At 32.1% G+C, this 20,659-nt stretch overlaps 2 protein-coding genes across 2 annotated transcripts; both read left to right on the top strand.

Moving 5' to 3' along the window:
• Positions 1-833: 833 nt before the first annotated feature.
• Positions 834-3,161, top strand: LOC107908973 (3-hydroxy-3-methylglutaryl-coenzyme A reductase 1-like). Its single transcript, XM_016836296.2, has 4 exons — positions 834-1,916; positions 2,003-2,184; positions 2,274-2,620; positions 2,731-3,161. The coding sequence occupies exons 1-4, from the start codon at positions 937-939 to the stop codon at positions 2,968-2,970; spliced, it is 1,749 nt and encodes a 582-aa protein (XP_016691785.2). The 5' UTR covers positions 834-936; the 3' UTR covers positions 2,971-3,161.
• A 10,769-nt stretch (positions 3,162-13,930) lies between these two features.
• Positions 13,931-16,522, top strand: LOC107908971 (3-hydroxy-3-methylglutaryl-coenzyme A reductase 1-like). The gene is made up of 4 exons (XM_016836294.2): positions 13,931-15,030; positions 15,117-15,298; positions 15,388-15,734; positions 15,845-16,522. The coding sequence occupies exons 1-4, from the start codon at positions 14,045-14,047 to the stop codon at positions 16,085-16,087; spliced, it is 1,758 nt and encodes a 585-aa protein (XP_016691783.2). The 5' UTR covers positions 13,931-14,044; the 3' UTR covers positions 16,088-16,522.
• Positions 16,523-20,659: the final 4,137 nt, after the last annotated feature.

Genomic DNA, 20,659 nt, shown 5'->3' with positions numbered 1-20,659 from the left:
GAGCAGACGTTGCGTATCCCTAATGATAATTTGTATACATAATTTAATATAAAACATATACTTTCATAACTTATTATCTTATAAAATCCATTTCACATTAATAATTAATCTCATTAGTTTTACCATTTCAACCCAAAATAAGAATAATTAAAGACGTATACTAATGGTTAACTCCTATAATTAGTTCTTGTATTAGCTGTAACATGTGACTTTAATCTTTATATTTAATTTGACCTTTTTAGTCTTTTTATTTTTAAAATTTTAAAATTCCGGTCCAGTCTAAATGGCAACTATTAAATTCGTTAAATTAAGTTATATTGTTTTGAAAAAATTATGCGAGTTAATTAGTGGGTCAAGATTAGAATTTCAAATTACAGAACATTGACTAAACCTATAACTTTGCACATGGTACAAGATTAATAGCAAAATTTAACCAAAACGATTTTAACTATTACCGTTTGAGACAGAAGCAGAATTTTAAAATTTTAAAAATTGATCAATTCAAAAAATATAAATATTAAAATTAATCAAATTAAAATATAAGAATTAAATTCATAACTTAGACACAGTATAGGGACTAATATGACAATAATAATAAAAATAAGTGACGCAAAATATCAAAACAGCAGCACTGTTTACTGCATGGGAAATACCAAATTAGAAATAAGGTAAAAAAAATGAGATTCACATATTTATGTACTGTACAACATTGACTCTTCTGATGTTTGTTAAGTTGTAATGAACTGCACTACCACGTGCCAAACATTTACCTCACGCGCCTCGTCACACGCGCTTTCTGCTCTTGTCCTATAAATACTTCCTTCCCCACGTAAACTCTCCATCTCAAACTCATACCCTTCTCTGAAAACTAATTGAAATCGTCGGCTGTCTCTCATTTCCGTTCCTCTCGGGCTTCCGCCACCGTCGACACCCAAAATGGAGGCTCACCGGCTATCTTCTACTAAACCTGTTCAATCTCTCAAGCCAACGAAAAAGATTCCTTTAGAGGAAGATACCGGTAAAGCCTCCGACGCACTGCCGCTTCCCTTGTACCTAACGAACGCCCTGTTCTTCACCCTCTTCTTCTCGGTGGTTTATTTTCTTCTTTCCCGTTGGCGTGAGAAGATCCGTACCTCCACACCTCTCCATGTCGTCACCTTTTCCGAGATCATCGCCATTCTCTCATTTTTCGCGTCCTTTATTTACCTTTTGGGTTTCTTTGGAATTGACTTCGTTCAATCTTTGGTTTTCCAACCATCGCCTGACGTTTGGATTGCCGAGGAAGTGGATGATGAAGTTCTGCTTGCAAAGGAAGAAGCCCGTAAGGTCCCTTGCGGGCAAGCTCTCGATTGTTCGCTTCCGCCTCTGCCTCCTGCGGCACCAATCGTGACCGTTCAGAAGGTGTTCGATGAAAAGCCTGTGACGGTACTAACGGAGGAAGATGAAGAAATAATTAAATCTGTAGTGGCTGGTACAACCCCTTCGTATTCCTTGGAATCGAAATTGGGTGATTGCAAGAGGGCGGCTGCAATCAGGCGGGAAGCGTTGCAAAGATTAACAGGGAAGTCGTTATCTGGATTGCCCTTGGATGGGTTTGATTACGAGTCGATTTTAGGGCAGTGTTGTGAGATGCCGGTTGGCTACGTGCAAATTCCCGTTGGAATTGCCGGGCCTTTGTTGGTTAATGGAAGAGAGTACTCGGTTCCTATGGCAACCACGGAAGGGTGCTTGGTGGCTAGCACTAATAGGGGCTGTAAGGCTATTCATTTGTCTGGTGGAGCTACAAGTGTTCTATTGAAAGATGGTATGACAAGAGCTCCATGTGTAAGGTTCGGTACTGCGAAAAGGGCAGCTGATTTGAAGTTGTATTTGGAGGACCCTGATAATTTCGAGACCTTGTCTGTTGTTTTCAACAGGTTTGTTTGTGTATTTCTAGAACTCCATATTGATTGATTTTGAAATTCAAGCTAATATTGAAAATTTGGCTTTTTGGTGGTTGCAGATCAAGTAGATTTGGCAGGCTCCAGGGTATCAAATGTGCAATTGCTGGAAAGAATCTGTATATTAGATTCACTTGCAGTACAGGTGATGCTATGGGGATGAACATGGTTTCCAAGGGAGTGCAAAACGTTTTGGATTTCCTTCAAACTGATTTCCCTGACATGGATGTCATTGGCATCTCTGGTGAGTTTCATTTTTTTGTATAGGCTTGCAATTATGTCTTTTTACTGTCCGACATAGGATCACTGATATTTATGAATTTGTGCATATAGGAAACTATTGTTCCGACAAAAAACCGGCTGCGGTAAATTGGATTGAAGGACGAGGCAAATCTGTTGTCTGTGAAGCCACCATTAAGGGTGATGTGGTTAGGAAGGTCTTGAAGACAAGTGTGGAATCTCTCGTTGAGCTTAACATGCTGAAGAACCTTACTGGATCAGCTATGGCTGGAGCTCTGGGTGGATTTAACGCTCACGCCAGTAACATCGTTGCTGCAATCTACATAGCTACCGGCCAAGATCCGGCTCAAAACGTCGAGAGCTCGCATTGCATCACGATGATGGAAGCTGTTAATGATGGCAAGGATCTCCACATCTCTGTCACAATGCCTTCCATCGAGGTAATTGATAGTGTTGCTGTCTGATTATCCAACACAGGGACTTACGTTGCCAAAACAAAATCTGGATATTTATGTTAGTCCCTAATTATCTGTGTTGCTGTATCTTTTAGGTTGGGACTGTTGGTGGTGGAACTCAGCTTGCATCTCAATCAGCCTGTTTGAACTTACTTGGAGTGAAGGGTGCAAGCAAAGAGACACCGGGAGCAAACTCTAGGACGCTGGCAACCATTGTAGCGTCTGCTGTTCTTGCCGGGGAGCTGTCGCTTATGTCTGCAATTTCAGCAGGACAACTAGTTAGGAGCCATATGAAGTACAATAGGTCAAGTAAGGATGTCTCCAAGGCAACGTAATGATAACCTGATATTTGGGATAAAAGTGGCGATCTCCCATGGTAGAAACATACTAAGGAGACAAATCCCTTTGTAATAAGTTAAAGCACTATGTAAGTTTCTTTATTTATTTTGTATTTTTGTTCTTTGCTTTCTTTTATAATATATATTGAATACAAAGTGAGGCCATGTAGCCTGATAATATTGTAAAATACACTGTTACTTTTTAAGCATTTGAAAGCTACTTCCGGATAATATTGGTCAACAAATGGAAGCATGTTGACAATTTATAGTCCTACTTTTTAATTAAACAAGAAACCGGTTTTCTTTTTATGCGACGAAGTTCGTAATTTTGAGAAAATATTATGAATGTTCAAATTTTATTTTATAAATATTATTTCACAAAAATGATTGAATCATTTCAATCTTCTTTTATACAAATATAACTTCCTCATCAACAATTTTCATTATTTCCGATTATATGTGACCTGTTCAACTATTGAGTGATCTAATCTACATATACGAAAATAATATTTATTAAACTCTATTAATACGGTGTTTATACATAAGATAAACTGCACCAATTATCATTAACATTTGATTAAAATTATATTTTAATCACCCAACTTTGAAGTTATTGAAATGTTACATTTGCGATGCGACATGTTAATTTAAAGGGTTAATAACTAATTTAGCCCCTAAACTATAACTATAATATCAAATTGATACTTTTAATCTTTTTCTAAAAAATTTAAAGGGTAAATTACTTTGATAGTCACCCAAGACATGCCATAACACAGAAACAACGTCGTGCAGCAGGAAACACAGCAACTACAACTACTTTTATGGCATTGTTTTGATCAGTGAGCATCACTTGCGGAGCCTATTCCCCGATTGCTATAAACCAAGTTTGCATCAGCCAAAGAAAAGTATAAATTGTTTCATCTACAATCAATGCCCAACCAAGTAATTTTATATATTTTTTAAATATTTTTTTAGTTTTATGTCATATATTTTTTCAAGTTTTTAAAATTATAAAATTTTTGAATTTGGACTAAATTGACAAAATGTGTAAACATTGAGTTAAATTTGTTTATTTTTTCAACATAGGACCAAGTAAACAGAATATGTAAAGTGTTAAGGGCTAAATTTGTTATTATACCAATCAAAAGATTGCCACATCAACATTCCGTTCAATGACTAATGTATTTTAACGATGGAGTGACTAAAAATGACAATTAATCTAATGGAAATGACTAAATTAACAAAAAAAATCTGGTAACCAAAATAGGAACGCATTAAAACTTAAGTGGCTATTGGAGTAGTTTACCCTTTAAATTTTTTAGAATTATTATAAAGAAAAATTTTAAAAGTATCAATTTGATATTTTAATTATTGTTCAGGGACTAACCCGTTAAATTAATGTGCCACATCATCTTCTTAACGAAAGTTAAATGAAGAGTGGTTAAAATGTAACATTTCGATAACTTTAGTGACAATTATGTAACTTTTGAAAGTTACGTGACTAAAATATAATTTTAATTAAAGATTAGGGACAATTGATGGGATTTACCCTAAAGTTTATATAACTATTGCACTAGGTTTTTTTTCAAATTTTGATGAAAACTTTGCCTATCTGTAACAAGTATTGTCACTCCTCACGATCCCTTAAAGTAATTTAGTGATACAAATTAGTGAAAATTATACAATTATGGGTAAATTTTTGTTTTGGTCACTTAACTAAAAAATTATAATTTGGCCATTGAACTATTTTAAAATTTTCATTTAAGTCACTGAACTATTCAAAAGTTTTTATTTAAGTCACTAGGTTATTAAGTTTTTTTTTTTAAGTTCCACCGGCGAGTTTCAAGCAACAATTCGACGATCAGTACTGTGGATCAATATCCATTGACGAGTAAAAGAACATACTTTAGATCCAGATCAATGTGATGATCAATGTAAGAGATCGGAGAGAAAAGTTGTTTAAATTTTGGTTTTTTAGATTTGTAACATCCAAAATTGTTTCATAAAAAAAAAACTCAACTGTAGAAGAAAATGAGAAAGAGAGCTGCAATGCGAACTGAGAAAACCATGTAACATCGATTTTAACAGTCTAATGACTTAAATGAGAACTTTTAAGTAGTTCAATGACCAAAATAAAAATGTATTAATAATTTATTGACTAATGGTGTAGCTTACACTACAAATTAAAGTCTTTTCTTTGGTTATATAAATTGGTACGTTAGACAATTTGCATGACTTAGATCGACATGTAAATTGAAATCATTATTTATAAAAAGTTAGTATTTAAATGATTAATTTGATTAACGTTTGTTATTATTGTGAATTTCAGTGTGCTGAAGCACATTTAAAAATAAAAAATATATTTAAATTTAATTATAAAATATATATTAATAGAACCTTTTGGGCTAACAGATCAATCAAAGCCCATCATCCTAAATAATGCTTAGGCAAGAGTTTTAGGAAAATTTTGTGTGCTATCCGACCCAGCACATAGGCACTTCGGTGCAACAAAATGATTCTATCGTTTATTTAAAATAAAAAGTACATTGTTATATAAACTTGATGAGATTTTTAATTTTCACAAATAAATAAAAATATGAATTTTGTTACATTATTTTAATATATTTCATTTTCGTAAAAATTATAACATTTTATTAAATTCATAAATAAAAATTTTAAAATTTATTAATAATATATCAAATAGTTTCTTTTTTGAAATTATTTACCTATAGGTGAGAGAAAATTATCACAAAATTTATTAGCCTTTATTCATGTTTGAGCTCTTGAATTATATATATATATATTTATTTTAGTATTTAAAATTTTTTATTCATTTAGTACCTGAAGATATATTTCGTTCACCAGTTTAGCCCAAATTTATTAAAAAAATAACAAAACACAAACCAAACATATTATAAATCAATATGGTCCACACGCGACGAAATTTAAATCAAAATAAATTTAAAAAGAACCCATGCATAATTTATACATCTTGTAATATGGCCAAAACATCATTCAAGATAATAAATTTTATTTAACAACTTGTTTTTTTTTATGGGAAAAGAGATTTTTAAAATTTGCTACTTTTTATTATTTGATTTTTTCTTCAAACTAGATTAATATAAAAAAAACATGGACTCCTAACTACACCTATACTTAAATTTTTTTTTATAATATTGTATTGATTCGATTTTTTTCAATGTCGGAAAAGTTAATTGTGGGATCAAATTTATTAAATCGAGTTGTTCAAAATTTTGATCGAGCAATTACAAAGCGAGTGTGAGATTAAAAAAATAAAAGATAAATTAGAAATAAAATTATTTAGTAAATAAATTATATAAACTATTAAGTACTATAGTACAGAGACTACATTAGAAGATTAGCAATTAGTTTTTTTATACGATATTTTAGGGGTGGAGGAAGGGGGTAACATGGTTTGAACCTGTGCCGAACAAGTGATCTGACGTAATTTGATATGTCAAATTAGGCTTTCTATTACACTCGAGGAGCTTAATCTCAAGCAATATAAGTGTATTTTCTTTACTTTTGTCGGTTTTTAGTTTTTGTTATTAATTAATGATTTTTATTAGTTTTATGCCATATTAAGACCCAAATGGCGCCATGGGGGACCTAGTGATATGATTGAGTTGGTGTAGGAAGTTGATAATGGCCCAAACTCGAGGAAATTATCATTTAGAACGGGGTATCACGACATTGAGGTCATGAAAGTCGTAATACCCCTAACAATGCTGAAGTGAAAAAACTTAAGGTCAACTCCAGTGATATAGCGATACCAAATATGGGTATCATGACACCGAGACCTCCAAGACTCTCAATTTCAATATTGTTTTGGGTATCGTGACATTGGAACCTGCCTCACGAAGAGAAAATTGATTGCATAGGTAAATGTCACTTAAATACCCTGAGGGTGAATAAATGAAATGGTATAAAGTTATGGGATGATTGTTGCTCGATATGAAATTGGGTAATGAAATACTAGAATGCCATCTTAGGGCCAGTTCTTCATTACTTTTGAAAAGTGCTGTGGAAAAGTGCTTTTGAGAAGTGTTTTTGAAAAGTTTGGCTTAAAATTTGAGTGTTTAGTATTGCTGTCAAAAAGTGCTTTTGAGAAATAAAATGTCCATTTTAGACATGTTATTATCAAGTAACAAATATGTATTTAAATAATATTTAAATTAGTTAATATTATTATATTTTAGTAAGAATATAAAAAAATTTATTATAACTTATTGTTAATATTTTAATATATGAAATATAAATTTTAAATATTTTTAAGCAATAAATAATAATAATTTATAAAATTTAATTAGAATATATAAACTATATTTTAAATATTTAAATATAACCATTAAATATTTGTAATTAGTATTTTAAGAAATATTTTTTATTTTTAATTAATGATTTTAACACATTTGTAATTAAGCACCAAAAAAAAGGAAAATACTATGTTATTGGAGGGGTGAAAAAGTAATTAAGCACAAAAAGTGCCTTTGGGAGAGTAAAAGCTAAAATTTTTAGCTTCTCATTTTCAGCTCATTTTCAGAAAAAAGCTAAAAATTTCAGCCAAAAAGCAGCTTGTTCTTCACACCTTTTCTTTTAAAAGTGCTTTTGGAGTCAGAAGTGCTTTTGTAATATTGAATCTATTAAATAAAATGTTTATTTAGTATATTAAATTGTTTAATGTTTTATATTTGAATTCAGATTATGTTAGCACCATTAAGTATTTAATACTCAACGTATAGTTGTGTTTGTTTTTATGCGCAAATCTCGGACAGGTTTTTAATAGATCAAAATTGTAAAGCATTTAAGGTCATAATAAATATTGTTTTGGTCCATATGGTATGCTTTGGTTAGCTATGGACCTATAAGGTTTCTTTTGTTGAGTTTTAATGCTTGAGTAATGAATGAGTTTGCATGGTTATAAGTATTAAGCCATTTATTTAACTACATTAGGTTGAGGTGACTTGATTGTTAAATTGTTTGGATATTTGGTTATATATTTGTTTGTTAAATTGATGCATATGAAATTGTGTAAAGTTTGTTTAAGTTAGGTACGAATTTATTTGTGATTGAATGCATTTAAATGTTTATTTTAGATCATATTATATTAGTGTCTCGAGACATGAATGTCATGTCTCGAAACCCCCTATAAAATTTGGATAAATGAGTTTGGATTCGAATCCCAACTCTATATTTGATCCTGTACAACTCCTAAATACTTTAAACTAGATCAATTGACATTCATTAAACATGTACACATGATTTAATTGAAATTATACGTGATTTATTTGTTTGAATGCATGTTACTTAGTAAAATGATATCAAGTTAGTTTGAGTTACTCTGACAACATAATGTGAAGTCACGCATTTGGATTAGACAATTGAATCGCATGTAAGGTGTCTCACAATTATAGTATTAATGCTTTTGCTTTTTACTATTTTTATGCGAAGTACTTAAATGAAATAATTAAAAATGTAATATTTAATGATTAAATCTTTGCCCACAGAATATTTATTTGCAAGTATTTTATCACTCGGTTCAATTGTTAAATTAAAAAAAATTAAAAATTTTAATTAAACTAAAAGCAATTTAATATTTAAAATAAAATAAATTTCTACCGCATGTTGGTCATATATTGATTATTTTTGTTACCTAAAAAAGAAGAAGAAGCTAACATGTGTTATTAGTCCTTGTACTTGTAATTAATTTGAGATTGGGTTCTTGTACTTTAAAAGTTAAAATTTCAGTCCTCCCTTTTCAATTTAAAAATTCTAATTTGGTTATTATTATCGTTGGCAGTTTCTATCAAAATTTGTCAATTTAACATGTTTATTTTTTATTAATCATCTGCCACATTATATGAGGTCAACCTAATCAAATTTTAATGACAAAGTTTATATTATTTTTATGCGCACTCAACAATTGTTCTATTAAAGTTTATGTTTTATCTCATTAGGCCAAGTGAGAGAATGTAAGATTTTTATCCCAATTATGTGGACCCAATAACTTTAAAATCATGGGGCCTAAAAGTTTTACTTTAATAGAAATTAAATTTTATCATTTCATTGGGTTACTTGATCAGATTAAAAGTTTATCATTATAAACTAATCCCACTTTACTTATTAGAGTTGCACACAAAACACATAAAATTTTTTGCCTTCATTGCTTAGGATTTGTGTAGTTAAGGGAAAAAGGTTAAGAGGGAGAAATCAATTTATCGGGTGTTCTTCTTCATAAAATCTAATGACCAACTTCAATTCCGCATCAGATATTTTTAAACTTATGATAATCATATTATTCTAAAGATACTAAAATCATTGTTTGTGCAATACTAAGGTTTTGGTTTGTGTAATGTTAAGATCGAAAGACTTTACAAGGCCATCAATAACCACCTAAAGTGTCAATTATCAACATGTGTCATTTGGTAGAAACTTAACTTACCTAGAAGTGCATGTTTCCTTTTCGAGGATTATGTTATTTTATAAATATTAGAAACCCTATCTCACACGTAGATGTATGAAAATAATAAATTTAGAGTACAAATATGTGTTTAAAAATAACAAATAATAAATAATGAAACACATGATTTGAAACTAATTAAGCATAATAACACATGAAATATGTACGGTATTAAAATAACGTGTGCATAATAAAATTAAAAATATATAAAAATATCAAAATAAAAAGTTTTAATTGAGTGATAAATTAAATAGTTTTCTAACCCAATTAGTTTGGATTCAAATACCACCATACACAGATTTTTATTTACTTTTTAAAAATAAAAAGACTAAAATACCTTCGAATAATAAAACTTATTTTAATTACGAAAGAACATTTCAATAATTTTCCTTGTAAATTTGGTGACCCGGTTGAGAGTGACACTAACCCAATCAAGAACTTAAATAATAGTATAAATACACATTTATTATATAAAATTAAGGTACAACATCCTTCATTAAAAGACTCATACAAAAAGCTATATTATTTTCCTTGCATAAACATACTAGAGGTATTTATAAGTTGAACCGACTTAAATTAAGTCGATTCATCTATCTATGATATCAATATCATATAATATATTTTTTTTCTGTAAATGCGTAAGCAGGCTATGAGCATGGACTGCACTTCTACCTGTGTGGAAATGACCTTGTTCTTGTCCAAAAATAATATGGTCTAATCATGACAATATTACAGTCAATATTTGCTAAATAAATACTGGGCAATAACAAAAGATGATATCATGTTAGTTTTTTTCTACATTGGTTGGCCTGACTATGCTTATATATATATAAACTTTCATTGTGAGTTATATGATTTTTTTGAAGAAAACTTTGACAAACAGTCCAAGTCTTTAGCACATGGCGATGAATAATTCTCATGCATGCTTATTATTTTGGAAAAAAATTTACTTCAATCTTATCGTCTATTTCTTTTTTTTTTTACTATCGTGGGAGATACATTAAACACTAAAAAAAATAAAAATGATCTACTTTAAAAAGGTAAAATAGTAAAATAGTAATATGAATTTTAAAAAATAGCAGATGATTTTTCTCCTCCACTGAGGATACTCTGCAACAGCCAAACACACAATACATGTAGTAAACACAAACTAAGTCAAGCAAGTGATGACAACACATATGTGTTAAGCCTTTAACCTTAATAACTCAATGATATTAAAGCCTCTTAAAAGTCTTTTCTCAATCAGCATTACCAATTTATATATATAATACAAAACACACTCAATGATAATTGAATTTAATGTGATTGACTGACTGAAAATTAAGAAAGGAAGAAACGTGATAATTAGATTTTATTTAATACAAAACATGTCATAATTTGAGTATATTAAAATATTATAAATGTCAAATTTGGACTGTAATTTAATAAATCTTTATAAAAAAGTATATAAATTATTTATTTATATTTTGAATTCAGATTGGTCATTTTTTTTCTTTTATTTTGTTAAAATATAACATGAAATAAACATGCAATAATAATAATAATAATAATTTGACTATTAATGATAGTAATTGAGAATGACATTTTTTTTCAATAATAAAACAAATAAAGCTTTACATTTTTTTAATTGAAGAGTCAATTTATTTTTCTGAATTTTTCTTGCTTAATTATTTTTTCACTCTGACTTTGTCTTAATATATATTTTTTTTTGTAAAAATGTAAACTTATCCAATTAATCAAGAGCAAAAAGAAAAACCTCCAGATTTCTTTTTAACATTACTTCCATAAATATTAAATACATTCATAATATGATCTCTAATTAATTAATTAATTAATGAAAAACAATCCAAAATTAGGAATAAGTAAAAGGCAGAATAATGCTAAATAAGTGACAGAAAACATCAAAATAGCAGCTGATTGATAGAAGGTTTTAAATTTGGAGAGACAAATAAAGTAATGCATCTTACCGTGCGTGTTTTCTAACTCTTTTAATATATCAATTCCTTTAGTCAGATAGTTAAATATTAATGGTTTTGTCTTTGAGTCTCGGGTTAGATTCTTCTCCTACTCACATTAATTTATTTGGTTAGATGGTTAAATAATAGTGATTTTATCATTGAGTCCTAGGTTTGATCCTATTCTAAGCAAATTTGTACTTTTTTTTTATTTCATGTTGTTTCAATTTTTTTAATTTTTAATTAATAAATATATTGTTTTCAAGTTTTTTTATCTTTTTAATTAATAATTATTTTATTTAAAAATAAAATGATCATTTCCAAATATCATTATCTTTAATAAATATAAATATTATGTGTAATTTTTATTTTTCAATCCATATCATGAACGTATTAAATTTTAGTATTATATATTTTTGTACGTCTTTTTGAAATATTTAACATATAAACATAATGTAATTTGAAATGATTAATTGAAATATTTCACATATAAACATAATGTAATTTGAAATAATTAATTGAAATATTTCACGTATAAAAATATTTGCAATATCATACCTACAATGTACATGAAAAATAATGATATTTAAAATATTTTACGTATAAAAATAATAATGATATTTGAAATAATTATTTGATTTTATAATATAAGTAATCACCATATCCACGTGGAGAACCTAAATATTTTACATAAAGAAAAATAAAACAAAAAGTTGATTTTTTTAAAATAAATTATATTTAACATAATGAAAAATATCATTTTATCAAAAAATATTTTTTATTATATAATTTAAAATAATTATTTGATTTTATAAATAAAAGAATTATTAATTAAAAAGATGAATTAAGAAAAATTTGAAACAATGTGAAAAAAAAATACAAATGTGCTTAAAAGAGAAATAGAAGCTAGGACTTATTTGGGGAGCCACCTCGACCGGCACCTTCTCTCTCTCAAGAGTGCATATGGGAAGGTTCGTGAAGGCACTTTGAATCCCAATGAAGCATTTTGGAGGATACCTTGGAAATTTAAAGGCCCTCATTGAATCCGCTTCTTTATTTGGCTTGTCTTAAAGCAAAAGCTGCTTACAAATGTTGAAAGAGTAAGATGAGGTTGTGGGAGTAGCCGCAATTGCAATATTTGTGGTCATATTTTGGAGGATGTGATACATATACCCAGAGATTGTCATGCAGCCAAAGGAGTCTAAGATAAAATCATTCCTCAACAAATTTTACTCAGGCTCTTTATTTGATTGGATGGCGACTAATTTGCAGAACCAATTGACTTCTTCGACAGGGGGAATCGATTGGTCTTACTTTTTTGGAATTATTGCGTGTCGTATTTGGAAGAATCGCAACATATTTGTTTTCCAAGGGATTTTTTGGAGTGTTGAGGAAATTATTAAAATCTGCTTTAGTTGCTAAGCAGTATTCCTCGATCTCAAAGTTTGAAGCCCAAAGAACTCTACCTAATTGGCCTATGTCCAACAGTTGAGTTTATTTGAACACTGATGGTTCGGTTAGGATTGACGAGGGCTTTGCAGCTGCGGGAGGTTGCGTGAGAGATCACAAGGGAGAGTGGATTATAGGGTTCGAGAGATATTTGGGTAATTGTTTAGTTTTGGAGGCAGAGCTCTGAGGGATTTTGGATGGGCTGAATCTTATGGCAGATAGGTGTTTCCAAAATGTCCTTATTCAAACTGATAGTATTGAAGCTATTAAAGCTATCATGGAAGATGATACGGGCATCTCCAATTCTACCATCATTAGGATAATTCATCAGACGCTTAAAAAGCTGGAGCAGTAGAAAATTCAGCATGTTCCCAAAGGAAGTAATCTAATTGCAGATAGCCTAGCCAAGATTGTTTGCATTAGAAGTCTAGGCTTAAGATTGTTTGTGGACCGTCCTTTGAGGATTTAGCTTGTATTGTTTCCTTTCTTTCACAAAAAAAATACTATTATTTAACAATCTAACAAAAGGAGTTAATGTGTTAAAAACCATAATTAAAAATAAAAGCAAAGCTTGAAACGACTTGAAATAAAAATACAAATGTGAGTAAGAAAATAATCAAACTTGAGACTTAAAGACAAAATAATTAACATTTAATCATCTAATCAAATGAGCTAATGTATTAAAAAAAGTAGAAACTAATCCTGCGAGCTTTTTCAGCAAAAAAAAACAATTTCTGCAAAATATGCTTTATTATTTTTTTCAAAATCAACTTATTTTTTTAAATATTGGAAAAAAATATTTTCCTGAATATTTTTTTAAAATCAGCATTTTCTCCAAATTTGGCAGGAGAAAAGAACAAATGAAAGGATTATGCAATGCCCCACCATGCACATGCACACGTGCACGCTTCCAAACACATCCCTTGAAATTCTTCCATTGACTCTTCACTTGGTAAAGCTCCGCACTAACAAGTGCCAAACACTTCAATTCACGCGCCTTTTTCCTCACGCTCTCTCTACACTTTACTCTCTATCCTATAAATACTCCCCTTCCCTCCCTAAACTCCAGCATCTCAAACTCCACCTTCCCCCATAATCGTAAACCTAACTGAAATCCTCTCTCACTTCCATTACTCTTCTATTCTTCTTCTCCACTGCCGGGCTTCTGCCGCCGTCGACACCCAATATGGAGGCTCCTCGGCTGTATTCGACTAAACCTGCTCAATCTCTCAAGCCATCGAAGAAGATTACTTTAGAGGAAGATCACGGTAAAGCCTCCGACGCATTGCCGCTTCCCTTGCACCTAACGAATGCCCTGTTCTTCACCCTCTTCTTCTCGGTGGTTTATTTTCTTCTTTCCCGTTGGCGTGAGAAGATCCGTACCTCCACACCTCTCCATGTCGTCACCTTTTCCGAGATCATCGCCATTCTCTCATTTTTAGCGTCCTTTATTTACCTTTTGGGTTTCTTTGGGATTGACTTCGTTCAATCTTTGGTTTTCCAACCATCGCCTGACGTTTGGATTGCCGAGGACGAGGAAGAGGATAATGAAGTTCTGCTCGCAAAGGAAGACGCCCGTATGGTCCCTTGTGGACAAGCTCTCGATTGCTCGCTTCCACCTCTGCCTCCTGCGGCACCAATCGTGACCGTTCAGAAGGTGTTCGATGAAAAGCCTGTGACGGTTACAACGGAGGAAGATGAAGAAATAATTAAATCTGTAGTGGCTGGAACAACCCCTTCGTATTCCTTGGAATCGAAATTGGGTGATTGCAAGAGGGCGGCTGCAATCAGGCGGGAAGCGTTGCAAAGATTAACAGGGAAGTCGTTATCAGGATTGCCCTTGGATGGGTTTGATTACGAGTCGATTTTAGGGCAGTGTTGTGAGATGCCGGTTGGCTACGTGCAGATTCCCGTTGGAATTGCTGGGCCTTTGTTGGTTAATGGAAGAGAGTACTCGGTTCCTATGGCAACCACGGAAGGGTGCTTGGTGGCTAGCACTAATAGGGGCTGTAAGGCTATTCATTTGTCTGGTGGAGCTACAAGTGTTCTATTGAAAGATGGTATGACTAGAGCTCCATGTGTAAGGTTCGGTACTGCGAAAAGGGCAGCTGATTTGAAGTTGTATTTGGAGGACCCTGATAATTTCGAGACATTGTCTGTTGTTTTCAACAGGTTTGTGTTGATATTTCTAGAACTCCATATTGATGGATTTAAAATTCAAGCTAATATTGAAAATTTTGGCTTTTTGGTGGTTGCAGATCAAGTAGGTTTGGCAGGCTCCAAGGTATCAAATGTGCAATTGCTGGAAAGAATCTGTATATTAGATTCACTTGCAGTACAGGTGATGCTATGGGGATGAACATGGTTTCCAAGGGAGTCCAAAATGTTTTGGATTTCCTTCAAACTGATTTCCCTGACATGGATGTCATTGGCATCTCTGGTGAGTTTCAGTTTTTTGTATAGGCTTGTAATTATGTCTTTTACTGTTCCGACATAGGATCACTGATATTTATGAATTTGCGCATATAGGAAACTATTGTTCCGACAAAAAACCGGCTGCGGTAAATTGGATTGAAGGACGAGGCAAATCTGTTGTTTGCGAAGCCATCATTAAGGGTGATGTGGTTAGGAAGGTCTTGAAGACAAGTGTGGAATCTCTCGTTGAGCTTAACATGCTCAAGAACCTTACTGGATCAGCTATGGCTGGAGCTCTGGGTGGATTCAATGCTCACGCCAGTAACATCGTCACTGCAATCTACATAGCTACGGGCCAAGATCCGGCTCAAAATGTTGAGAGCTCTCATTGCATCACTATGATGGAAGCTGTTAACGAGGGCAAGGACCTCCACATCTCTGTCACAATGCCTTCCATCGAGGTAATTGATTATGTTGCTGTCTGATTATCCATCACAAGGATTTTCATTACCAAAACAGAATCTGGGTATTTATGAATCCCCCTAATTATATCTGTTGCTGTATCTTTTAGGTTGGTACCGTTGGTGGTGGAACACAGCTTGCATCTCAGTCAGCCTGTTTGAACTTACTTGGAGTGAAGGGTGCAAGCAAAGAGACACCAGGAGCAAACTCTAGAATGCTGGCAACCATTGTAGCAGGTGCTGTCCTTGCCGGGGAGCTGTCACTCATGTCAGCACTTGCAGCAGGGCAACTAGTTAAGAGCCATATGAAGTACAATAGATCAAGTAAGGATGTGTCCAAGGCTTCTTCATAGAGAAAACGTAATGATGGCCTGATATTTGGGGGTAAAGTGGCAATCTCCCATGGTAGAAACTTACTAAGGAGATATATCCCTTTGTGTGGTGTACGTTCCCATTTCACCCGACATAGCAGGTTGATGGAGCAGTTATGGCGGTTGAGAAGAATGGAGATTATTTATTAATATTGGTTATTCACGATTAGTTGGCAATGATTAAACTCATCTTGTGGAAGCTGCCCTCTATCAATGCCATTGAAATTGAACGGAAGAACCCCACCCCACGGGTAAATGGGAGTAAGATAGATTATACAGAACAGAAAGATTTTTCTTTATTCATTTTGTATTTTGTTCTTTCCTTTCTTTTAAAGACAAGTTCAGGCCATGTGACCTGAGAATAGTGTAAAATACACCGTAACTTTTAAAGCATTTGAAAGCAACTTTTGAAATAAATTTACCCAAACAGTTTGCAGTTAAAAAAACAAAAATACCTTTAAAATTATATTTATTGAACGTGTCACCAACATAGTTAAAAAGCTTTCCTAATATCAACATACTTAAAATTATAATGTAGCCCCAGCTAAACTAGCAAAATACAATAAATAATAAAAACTAATATAATATGGACTTTCATATTTTCATAATATCATCATCGTTTTCAAGCCAAATATTTTGTTTCAAAAATTGCTAACTCTAAACATGGCTAGTAATAGGGTCTATTGCAATGCTATCTATAGTGGCCACTACCACTACCGTTGGCACTTTGATGGCCACTTGCTTCTACGGCACTTTGATGGCCACTTGCTTCTACAATTTTTTCTCTTAACAATTTTTTGAACAAAACCAATTCGAATTAGGAAGCTTATCAACAGTAACAAAAAATGCTTCCCCTTAGTACAATCCCCTTGTCCGTCACACTTAACTTAAAACATAATCAAGTAAATCAACCATTAATGCTTTTTAAGTATTTGTATCCAAGTAAGATGAAGATAAGAGTTTGTACACCCAAATAAAATCCATCCATCCATTAGAAAAGTTCATCATTACAAATATTTCAAAAGAAATACCCAAAATGAAATGAAGCTTGTAATAACCAAAAGTAAAATAAACTCCCATTAGTAGGAGCAATCAACTTGCCACCATCTTAGCCATCATCTCCTTCCTCTTTACTTCCCTTTTTGTTAAAAATATGTCAAACATTATTGTTCGGAATGAGTTAATAAATCATTGCGGAAAGCAATTTCTTGATCTCGAATCTGTTGAATGACTTGGATTTCAGTTCGAAGTTTGGAGATGAATCAATTTTGAGAGTCAATAGAAGCAGTAAAATGCTAACCATCCTTTGATTGAATCCTGCTAGGTTGCTCACAAGACCTGCTGAAATAGTCACTATAGGAGCAATTGGTACAGTTTCAAGGTCAGATTCAACTTTTTCTTCTCCTTCAGTTAGATCAGTTGGGGCTATTGATTCATGTTTTCCCTCGAGCCATTTTGGAGAGAATTTCAACTTAGCAACTTCTCTTTCAAGATGCTCTGTGGCTCAAACAAACCTTGGATTTTGCTTCAAAAGAACTTGGAAAATCAAAGATGGAAAAGGTAGTAGGCGTGTGGACCCAAGCAATTGAGGCTGTCAATTTGAGCTGAGTCCCTCTAGTTCGCAAGGTTGTCAAGGAATGAAATCATGGAAGTTGCTTTCAGTGTTATTTACCTGGTAAGGGTTAACTTAGAGTTGTTTCCGCAGTTAATTTACATACGAAAGGGTTGGTATTTGAGGTTGTTCCTTGATCACTATACCCGACTTATCAATTGGAGGAAAAAATCCATTGTTTGGGATCAATCCAAAGCCAGAGTCAAAATCCATCTTATTAGGTTATTCAATTTTAATTCTGATTTGATTATTTCTATTGCATTATTATTATTTAATTTTTGACATTTAGTTACATTCATATTTAATCCTTCTTTCTATTTCGTATAGGTTAGCATAAATCATGGGCACAAAACTGCTTACGATACGTCCTGGTTATAACAAACTACAAGTTCATATAAATTAATCATTGTGGGATCGACCTTACTCCTTAAACTTCTAATTTATATCCTGTTTAGGGGTAGGATTTCATTTTTGGTGGATTCGACACCTATCAAGGTACTTCTAAACACATGGAAATACTTGACATTTGGTTTCCTCCCATTTCACATCTTACAAAAGTGTCATGTGAGTTTTTCGCCTAGTAAGAACTTTGTTAAAGAAATAGGTTGCAATGTTCACTGCCTCAACTTAAAACTTATGAGTAACTCTTTTGTTGTTAAGCAACACTCATGCCATCTCCTATATGGTACGGTTCTTGTGTCCCATAACTCCATTATATTGTGGTGCCTTAGTAGTAGAATATTCATTTTTGATCATTTCCTCGTCATAAAAATTGACAAAATTTTCTGCATAGTTTCCTGAATTCTTTAGATGTGTTAGACTTCTCTAAAAAATCTCACCCATGTGTACCTTGAAAAGTCCTCTACATAGACCAGGACATAACGGTTTACTCCAATGCTCTCGATTCACATAGGTCCAATGAGATCTATGTGTAGTAACTTGAGAGATGCAATAATTTGGATATGTGACAACCTTTGATGATTCTCCATGTGATCCTCTCTAACTTTCAAGCATCCATAACGGACTTTAGGAATGACACCACCTAGTTTTGGGTTGCCTATTCCAGCAACATATCAAACCAATCTTCGGAGCCCTTTGTAATGATTGTGGCTAAGTTTCTCATGCCACAACTCTAAGTTAGTAACATTAGTCTTCTCATAAGACTTTGATGAAACCAGATACTTGTCTTTGGTGAAATTGATAATCATGCCTTAGTCACACATTTGGATAATGCTCACCAAATTAGCTTTCAAGTCATTAACAATATGACCTTTCAACACATTCTTCAACTTTAGCATTCCAAGGACATTAAGTGTTCCGTTTCCATGGATATGACATTTCTTACCATCACCAAATGTGACTAGACCCTTATGATGATCTCCAAAATTAGAAAAGTATGCATGATTACCTATCATGTGACGAAAGCAACCATTACCGAAACACTATACATCAAGCACTTAGGATCTTTCTTCTTCCAGACAAACTTCTGCTTCTTCAATTGCGATATGCCAATTGAAGGTAGCATTGCAACAAAAACAACAAAATAAGAATACAAAAGGTTGTTTACGTAGTTTAGTTTACTTTATTTGTGAAGCCTAACTTAGTAAGTAAATCCACTATCTTTTAACCCTATACACGAAATGATTCAAGTCTTATCACATCCTGCTAGAGCAACCTCACTTTGTACCAAAAGATCTAGATTACTCACCTCTAAATTCTCCCTCTGAAAACTTCAACAAACTTATTTACGTTCTCAAATGCACTCTAAAATACAAGTTCCAAAAATGAACTTATAAATGCCGTCCATACTCCATACAAAACCTATACAACAAGTTAAGTTATTTTCCACATATCATGCATCAAGCATGCATACATATTAGAAATATTCATGAGTTGAGCTCATTTTTTACATATCATATCATGTATACCTATTAAAGGTATTCATGGATTGAACTGACTTAGATTCAAATAACTTATTTATGATATCAATATTATATATATATTTATCCAATTTTGAATCAATTTTTACCTAAACTCCAGCTGGATTAAGCCAAAATATGAGCATTGACTGCAATTTCTACGAAATGACCTTGTTCATCATTTCCTACTGTTTTGAGCAAGTCTACACTTAATATTCGTGCGTCACTTGTGCAAAAATAATATGGTCTAATCATGACAATATTACAGTCAAAATTTGAATAGTGGGCAATAAAAAAAGATGATATCATGTTAATTTTTTTCTTCTTTGGTTGGTCTGACTCTGCTTATATATATATACTTCCATTATAAATTATATGATTTTTCTGAAGAAAACTTTGACAAACAGTCCAAGTCTTTAGCACATGGTGATGAATAATTCTCATGCATGAATGCATGCTTGTTATTTTGGAAAAAATATTACTTCAATCTTATCGTCTATTTCTTATTATTTTTCTTGGGTTATGATGGAATAAATTTAAACGTTAGTACATTAAACATTAAAAAAATAATACAAAATAAGAATAAATTTAATATATTACTGTAATGAACCATTTATTAAAGGGAAACAATCAAAATAGTCACTTTTGTTTGCTTCAATTTATATTTTAGTCAGTTATGTTTGAAATGTTACATTTTAGTCATTTATATTAACGTGTTGTAACATTTTAGTCACTAAGCCGTTAACGATGTAACGGTAAGCTGATGTGGCACATTAAATCATCATTTCAAACAAAAATTTTAGGTTAAATTATACAATTGGTCCCCATATTTTTTTCGTTTTGAGCATTTTAATTTCTTTATTTTTCTTTCTCTTCTACTTCGTCCTCTGTTTTTCTCTCTTTTCTATCTCTTTTAATGTAATTTTTCTATATTTTTCATTTGTTAAAACTAAAGGAGAAGAAGAAAAGGAAAATTAAAAAAATTAAAATGTTCAAAAAAATAAAAGTATAGGGACTAGTTTT

Source organism: Gossypium hirsutum, chromosome D02, assembly GCF_007990345.1.
Source record: "Gossypium hirsutum isolate 1008001.06 chromosome D02, Gossypium_hirsutum_v2.1, whole genome shotgun sequence".
Taxonomy (NCBI): domain Eukaryota; kingdom Viridiplantae; phylum Streptophyta; class Magnoliopsida; order Malvales; family Malvaceae; genus Gossypium; species Gossypium hirsutum.
Note: the sequence above shows the minus strand (reverse complement) of the source record. Positions and strands in the feature narration are given on the sequence as shown.

Excerpts from the sequence above, each read along its gene's own strand:
- LOC107908973 (XM_016836296.2), top strand. The coding sequence starts at position 937 with ATGGAGGCTCACCGGCTATCTTCTACTAAACCTGTTCAATCTCTCAAG. Across the intron at positions 1,917-2,002 it reads TTGTCTGTTGTTTTCAACAG|ATCAAGTAGATTTGGCAGGC; the intron begins GTTTGTTTGTGT and ends TGGTGGTTGCAG. Across the intron at positions 2,621-2,730 it reads TCACAATGCCTTCCATCGAG|GTTGGGACTGTTGGTGGTGG; the intron begins GTAATTGATAGT and ends TGTATCTTTTAG.
- LOC107908971 (XM_016836294.2), top strand. The coding sequence starts at position 14,045 with ATGGAGGCTCCTCGGCTGTATTCGACTAAACCTGCTCAATCTCTCAAG. Across the intron at positions 15,299-15,387 it reads GGATGTCATTGGCATCTCTG|GAAACTATTGTTCCGACAAA; the intron begins GTGAGTTTCAGT and ends TTGCGCATATAG. Across the intron at positions 15,735-15,844 it reads TCACAATGCCTTCCATCGAG|GTTGGTACCGTTGGTGGTGG; the intron begins GTAATTGATTAT and ends TGTATCTTTTAG.